Raw genomic sequence first — 7,824 nt, 5'->3', positions numbered from 1 at the left:
AATGACTAAGTGTGTATATATAAAAAAAAAGTAAATAAAAAGTTTTAAAGTGACGTAGGTTTTGGAAAAGTAAATAAAAAGCTTCTTTATTTCACCCGTAAGAAAAAGTATCTTAAATCTACACAATTCTTTTACTAGTAGCCTATCCAGACATGAAATTTGTAACTCACGGTTAGTCCGAGGCAGTGCACATCTCTTTAGTAATTAGTTAAGTACATTCATTTCACATATTCTTTAAAGGTGTTTGATACCTGCATCATTTAATCTAATAACAGTAAAATCTATTTTTCACAAGCGAAACATCCCGAGTTCGACTAAGGATCAGTTGTTGTACATTTTCAATCGTAAAATTTACGAGTTATTTATTTCGATATCATATGGATAAATTTTCTGTATCCGACATTAGACCAACACCTACGTGGGTATGGCATTTATTTTTGACTAAAACAAGTGGGACTGTGGAGTAAACTGGGCAGCACGCATGGAAACTGCGAGTGGAAAAGAGTACATTACAACAGTGCCTCCCTTTTTTAAGCACTTGTACATGTTTTTGTAGTTTGGCTCATTTCATTATATGCTTGCAGCTACCAAACCAACTCTCCCTCCTTCTTCCTCTGTCTAAGCAAAACCAAACCAGCAGACACAGCCAAAGCACTGATTGATCAAAGCTAGCTGACTTTGATATGGGTCGGCTTGCACCATTGTCAGAAGAGCCCAATATTAACGAAGAAGAAGATGCTACAAATCGCTCAAGCAAAGGCATAATGAGAAGTCAGACATGGAGGAAATGGATCAAGACCCACCTCACTTCCCTTGCCATCTTCAACAAGAGGTCTGACTTCAAAGTCCTCCTCAGCGTTCTGGGTTGCCCTCTCTTCCCTGTCTCTGCCCTCCCCAAACTGCCCCTCAACGAGGTACGTAATTACCAACTCCTGCATTCCTTCAACGATTTGGGTTGGTAATATGCTGCGAGAAGAAAGTGCCGTGAGTTTTGATCATTTATCATGATCAAGACTGCACAGAATTTCTTGAGGAATGTTGTTAATCAACATAGATTTGTATGGTTTAAGATCAATAGTGTTGTTTGCTTCAACTTTCTAAGTGAAAGTGACCCATGATAGTGTGTGGAGAACATAATAACTGCTCTTATGGCTCTTCTCTTTTGGTTTTGTGTTTTTAGTTCAGCTTTGCCACACTAGTTCTTGTCCCACCATGTGAAAGGAAGCTTTTACTTTACTATGAGATTCTAAGCACAACTCATATGCTTCAAGAAAACACAAGTACTTGAATAATTCATAGTTAATTAGATGGCCAACATCAAATTTAACTCAAAAATGTAGTTAAGGTTGTACTGTTATTAACTAATTATTAGAAGCTTTAATACGTAAAAAGGTTACTTTAGAGTCTTGATTATCTCCTTTGATAAGCTTTCTTCTGTAATAATTGTATTAAGCAGGTGTCCTCTACTGCACAATACATAATACAACACTTCACAGCAGCCACAGGCTGCCGCAAGCTAGAAGGTAAAGTCAGGAACATTTTCGCAACCGGGAAAGTGAACATGGCGATGGTAGCTGATCCTGGTCCTGGCAGCTCCACCAGTGGAGCCACCACCATATCGGAAAAAGGGTGCTTTGTAATGTGGCAGATGATTCCTAATAAGTGGCTGATTGAGCTAGTTTTGGGCGGTCACAAGATAGCAGCTGGTAGTGATGGCAATGTGGCATGGCGGCACACGCCCTGGCTTGGAGCTCACGCCGCCAAAGGCGGTGTCCGTCCTCTCCGGCGAGCACTCCAGGCAAGTCATTATCTTTTCTCTTAATTAGCCTAGTAAGTAATCTATGATATATCATATCAATTGGCCTGGTGTTTAGAAATTTTAGCTATTAAAACTTCTGTTTCTTATAGTATTCTTAAGTCTTAACATATATACCTCATGTCTATTTTCTAACTACTGAAGCTTATTTAACTAGTTGAATCGTAGATTGTTACCAAAGAATGTTGTGGTGGGAGATTGTGTCCTAAGTTACTTTCCAATATAATGATGTTTGCTTCCAAGTTACTTTGGCATGTTCTTCCTCGTACTTTCCCAGTAGAACTATTCGAGAAAGTCTTGGTAGCATCTTCAATGACTTGTTTCTAAATGTTGTGTTTTGTGACCACAAACTTATTGCATAATTTCTAGGTAGGGTTGTGGTGACCCTAAATATAATAACTCTCTTATGTCAGTAGTCAGTACTGGTATATATTATCACTTGCCAGCTTAATAACACTACTCCACAAACATCATGATGGCCGATTAGCTTGGGGTGTTCTATCGGACCCTGTTGAATTAGCTCGTTGGGACAATTTCCATTTTCCAATCTTACGTTTTTGGCTCGGAGATTTAATACTCTCTGGAGTATCGTAGAACTATTTCTATAGATTTGGCAAACTCTTTTAGATTCAGTATATAATTACTGCATATCTTGTACATCAAACAAATTAAATTCTTTTAGAGAATTTTCAGTAAGATGGATCTGAAACAACCCAGAAATAGTGTCAGATCCATACGTACACTAAAGAACTAGTTTAGATGAAACAACCACGTTAAGAGTCCTTGCACATGTTAATTATTGATGTACCTCATGCACTAATAATTAGAGGGTCTTGACATATACATATAATTTTTTTAAGTGTACGTAAGCATAATTTACTTGCTTTTGATATATTTATATAAGATGTTAGGTGGATTTGGGATCCAACTGAGATTCGTAGTAGGAATGTGGAGCTGTCTCCTTTATTGTATTTGCGAGTGAGCTAGACATCATCTTATGCTCTTAACAGCCAAAATATCGCATCTTGTTCTATTCTTTATAGAATTGAAATTGACTGTAAACTTGCTCTTATGCCACTAGCTACTTAGCTAGTGGTATTAATTTGCAATTGTTTTCGGTTAATGCATGATTAGATTTTCACAGTAGTAAAATACATACGGTAAACTCAACACTCTTCATCAATCATCAACTTGATATGCATGCAAGTTTTCTGTTAGAAATTCTTAGCTGTAATTTTGAGGATGAGTAGGCGTTGTGTTTATTCGAATTTCTGGCGAGCGCGAAGACCATTAGATGAACTAAACTCAGCTAATGGTCTTTGCACTTGTAAATTCAGGAAAAGTTATATTATGAGAAAAAAATCATATATATGCAAACCGGGTTATATATATGATTTTTTCTCATAATATTTATGTGGAATCTAAAGTAAACAAATTAAGAGTCTTGCATGCATGTACGTTGTGAGAGGAGATTATAATCATCGTTTACATACAGATATTGCATGAAATTTCAGGATATATATACAAAATGGTCAAGTAAATTTTGTGTGTGTATATATATGTAGGGACTTGACCCCATGGCGATATCAGCTGTATTTGCCCCAGCTCAGTACATGGGCGAAAAGCAAATTTCAGGCGTCGATTGCTTTTTCTTAAAATTGTCAGCCAGTCAGACGGATCTCTCTGAACGAAGCGATAGCACTGCCGAGATGATCAAACATGTGATATTTGGTTACTTCAGCCAAAGAAATGGACTACTAGTGTATTTAGAAGACTCATACTTAACTAGGATCCAGTCACCTGGTGCCTATCCTACATACTGGGAGACCACAATGTCGACAAAGATCGAGGATTACCGGACGGTGGAAGAGGTGATGATCGCGCACGCCGGTCAAACGAGTGTGGTCATCACACAATTCGGGGACAATTTGAAGACGGGCTCTGCAATCACACGGTTAGAAGAAACATGGAGCATCGATGATCTTGCGTTCAATGTTGAAGGCCTCTCTATGGATTGTTTCATTCCTCCTAAAGAAGTGCAGAAAGATCACCCGAAGAAAACTCTCGATTGGAGATCACCATTGCAATGATCATGTTCGAGATCAATTGTCCATTGATCTAGTTATTTCAGCACCCAAAGTATTATTGGAGCCTGTATAAGCAAGTGATTTGTTCACGATACAGATGCTATGAAACTTGTTTCTGAATGTATATTCTTTTGGGTACAAGATTCTAAGGTAGCATGTACTACGTACTATGCAACTTTGACTTGGACAAAGAGAACACTCATGTCTACCTCATTTGTATGTACATTTATTTACTTTAAAGTTTTTGTGTACTCATCAATCAGAAGGAAGGAAAATAAAAATTCAATGAAATTTTAGTGTATGCAAATTTGGTATCACTTACGATATAAATGAAAATTGAATGAAATTTCTGTTTTAGGCAATTAAAACTTCTAATTTAACCACGTAGAGAAAAACAACGTTTTGATTTTATTTTTTTTATCACGTAAACAACTCAAATATTATAATTTCGTGAGTCGAACTCACAACTTTCCACTTACTAAAAGGGAGATTATGCTGCTAGACCAAATGGTACTGGGCAACAACGTTTTGATTTAAATGTTTGATTTGGGTAACATTTTATCTTTTCTTTTTAACTTGAATAATCCTTCTGTTTTTTTTAGAAACCAGATAATTACTTATCCATGACCAAAAGGCACATACATCAATCGTCGTCTTGGGCCAACATACTAACTACAAGCTACCGAACTAATTGACAAGCGACCTCATTGCAAACAACTAAGCTCAATTATTAAATCTACGACAAATAACATCAAATTAAACCTACCTAATTCCTATGAAGTATGAAAGGTAATACCCGTCACCTAAGGACCGCATTTGGTGTACAACAAAGTAATACCCGGAACTAAGCAGGAAAAATCATCAATTATAAGTGTAGATGAGAGTCATTACGTCAAGAGCCCAAAGCTATAAGCCCAGGTCCAAAAAGCCCTGACCCAAAGAGCCTAGACCCAAGGAGCCCAGGCCAAAAGAGCCCAAGGTAAATTGCTCTGAGGACCCAAACAAGACACCCAGACTACCGCCGCCACTGATTCCGGCGGCCGACCTTGCTCCCACCACACCAACACCATCTTCAACGCTTCACAGTCGGTGGAAACCCGCCGCAAATCACCACCACTTTCTTACTCGAAAGAGTCCGTGTAAAAAACCTTCACTCGTCTGCTCTATCGGAACGAGTACGCACTCACCTCTACCAAATTAGACCGTCAACCACACCAATGAGCTTTGAACCAATCTAGACCACCAATCCGCCACAAACCGAGCCCCAGAGAACTCGATCACCACTGTCTATACTTAACGCCGCTGCTCCAAACAAGCGGACACCACCCAAACTATCACAAGTCTCCGGCCGCACAAAGCCGCCATTGACCTTAACGAAGTACGACAACGACTGCCTCCTCTATGCCAAACACAGGTCCGTCTATGTCGCCTTCCAAGCACGATCAAGCGACCTCCTAGAAGGAAGACCGTTGCCGCTGACAAACCCTAAGGCCTCTCTTTTCCCACTCGAATAATCCTTATTCTTCTTTTTTCGATGAGAAGAAACAAATTGCAAGGAAGAACCTCTAAAACAACCTAAGTTAAGAAAATCAAAATCAAAAGCATGAAGAGCAGAAGGAGGTAGACTGTTATGCCAACTAGCAACAGTTGAAGTGTGTCCGTGAGTAGTAATCGCATCCGCTAAGAAGTTAGGTTCTCTCCAGATGTGCTGGAAATCAACACTTTGTAGTTGTCTAGCCAGTATCTTGATGTCTTGAACAATAGTGTGTATATATATGCCAAGGAGTATGAGTCTTGTTGTTGGTAGAGTTGATGAGTAATTTTGAATCTTCTTCAACTTTTAATCTCGTGTATCCATATAGGACTACAACAACCAAATCGACTTTTAAAGTTAGAGCCTCTGCAAGCAAGACATTTGATACTCAAATAATCCTTTGGTAGCAGGGATTGTAGATAAACTGAAAAATATAAGCCATGATTACAAACTGAAAAAATAAGCCTCAAATTCAACTACATATTAAGTTATTGAAAGCAGAGATGGGAGGCCTCCGACCCTTTCAGAGCGACCTCAGAATTCCAAACCCTAGGTTGGGTTTTGTATGGCGGCGGCGGTCTCTCTTAGGCAGGGCTGCTCGATCGTGCATGGATGAGTAAGGCGGCACCACGGCTGATGGCTTCCCAATGAGGTGTGACAGGTTGTGCTTGACCGTGAAGGCGGGAAGGAGTGATCGGTGAAAACTCAAAGTGCTGCGACATCATGGCGGCGCTATGGGTTACATGAGTATCCACTTTGATCGTGTTTGGTTCGATGGTGTTGAGCATTGTGTTTGGGTCGTGCCAGACTGTGTAAGGGTTGATGATGGAGGAGGGGATCAAGCTAAGGATTTGGCTTTCGTGCATGAACGATCTGGCTGTGGCGATTGTTTACGTGCATTTTTATACACGTAATTACCACTCAAACACTATAATTAATTTAACTACTCTTTATTTTAATTAATATATAATTTATCTATTTTTATTTATTTGTAGGAAATAAGCAGAAATTTGGATTTCAGATAGAAAATGGTGATATTTGAGTAAAATTGGAGCACATGGATTTGAGCGGAAATTAAACAGAACGGGAGATTTGTTAAGCTAATTATGATGAATTGATCATTGCATAATTAATTGAGGTGAACAAATCATGTTCAACAATGACGGACGTGCAGCACCAAAACTTCATCACTTTTGGTCCTCTTCTCCATTCAACTCGCGACAAGTGGCTCCTCTACCCTCCCATCACAATTCAGCCACGAGGAATTCTTATGGGCGGCCAACGTACCACGTCATTCCTGCGACCGGCCATTGAGGAGATGACACGTGCCACTTTTTTTCCTACTCAGCAATCTCTAAACTTTCCCTTCCTCATCCTTCATTTGTTGAGAGTTCACCGTCGTTCCTCTTCCTACTCCATCTTCTTCGCCGCCATCAACACGCCTCCCTTTGCACTCCAGCAGCTTCTCCTAGTCCTTCAACGGCTGCCTCTAGTGTAAATCAACAATTTGTAGTCTACGAAAGCCTATATCTGATTCAAATAATTGAAACCGGCGAAGTTGTTGTTCAAATCTGGGAAGCTTTGCTGTTGATTCAAGAACCCTTCATTGGGCTCTTTGATTCTTCTGTGTTTGTTGCTAATGATATCTCAGGTGGGTTCTTTATATTCCTCCCAAAGTTTTGAACTTTAGTTGGATTATTGAGTTTGTAACTTGGGTCAATTCAATCGGATCAAGGAAGGATTTTATGTTTGTTGTTGATACTTGGGTCAAGTTAGTTGGATCAAGTATGGTTTCTTGAACTTGCTATCTGGTTTTTGAACGACGGTGAACTCAGTCGGGAGTTTGGAGATTGCCGGCGAGGAGAAAAAAAGAAGTGGCATGTGTCATCTCCTCAATGGCCGGTCGCATGAGTGACGTGGTATGTTGGCCGCACGTAAGAATTCCTCTTCAGACACAAACCGAGCCAACCCTTATATAACATTCTTCTCTGTTCCTCTTGAAGAGAGCCGCACAGTGAAGAAGGGAAGGGCTTTGCCCTCTCCCACCAATTCACCTTCTCATCTTCTTTTCTCATTTCATAATTTAGATAGAGTTTCTTTGAGAATTTGAAGGACTCACTCAAGGCTTTCAAGACATCATCATCAAGAGCACCACCTCTTCATCAATTGGATAGTTGGGTGAAAAACTTATTTGGGTTCATACTAGCAGCCTATAGCTAGAAGTGACCAATCTAGCTCTCCCCTTTCTTCCTTATTATCTCTTTTATGCTTTGAATGATGTATTTGATTATGGGTAGTGAGTAGTTCAATTTTGGGAGTTAGGGTTATGAACCCCTAAACTCATTTTGTATAAATATTGATACTTTAATTAAAATGAATGCAATTTT

At 39.5% G+C, this 7,824-nt stretch overlaps 1 protein-coding gene across 1 annotated transcript; it reads left to right on the top strand.

Moving 5' to 3' along the window:
• Positions 1-559: 559 nt before the first annotated feature.
• On the top strand, positions 560-4,137 carry LOC101293609. The gene is made up of 3 exons (XM_004303320.1): positions 560-914; positions 1,457-1,798; positions 3,382-4,137. Exons 1-3 carry the CDS (start codon positions 684-686, stop codon positions 3,904-3,906), a joined length of 1,098 nt encoding a protein of 365 aa, XP_004303368.1. The 5' UTR covers positions 560-683; the 3' UTR covers positions 3,907-4,137.
• Positions 4,138-7,824: the final 3,687 nt, after the last annotated feature.

This window comes from Fragaria vesca, linkage group LG6 (genome assembly GCF_000184155.1).
Source record: "Fragaria vesca subsp. vesca linkage group LG6, FraVesHawaii_1.0, whole genome shotgun sequence".
NCBI lineage: Eukaryota > Viridiplantae > Streptophyta > Magnoliopsida > Rosales > Rosaceae > Fragaria > Fragaria vesca.
This window is presented reverse-complemented; position numbering and strand designations above follow the sequence as displayed.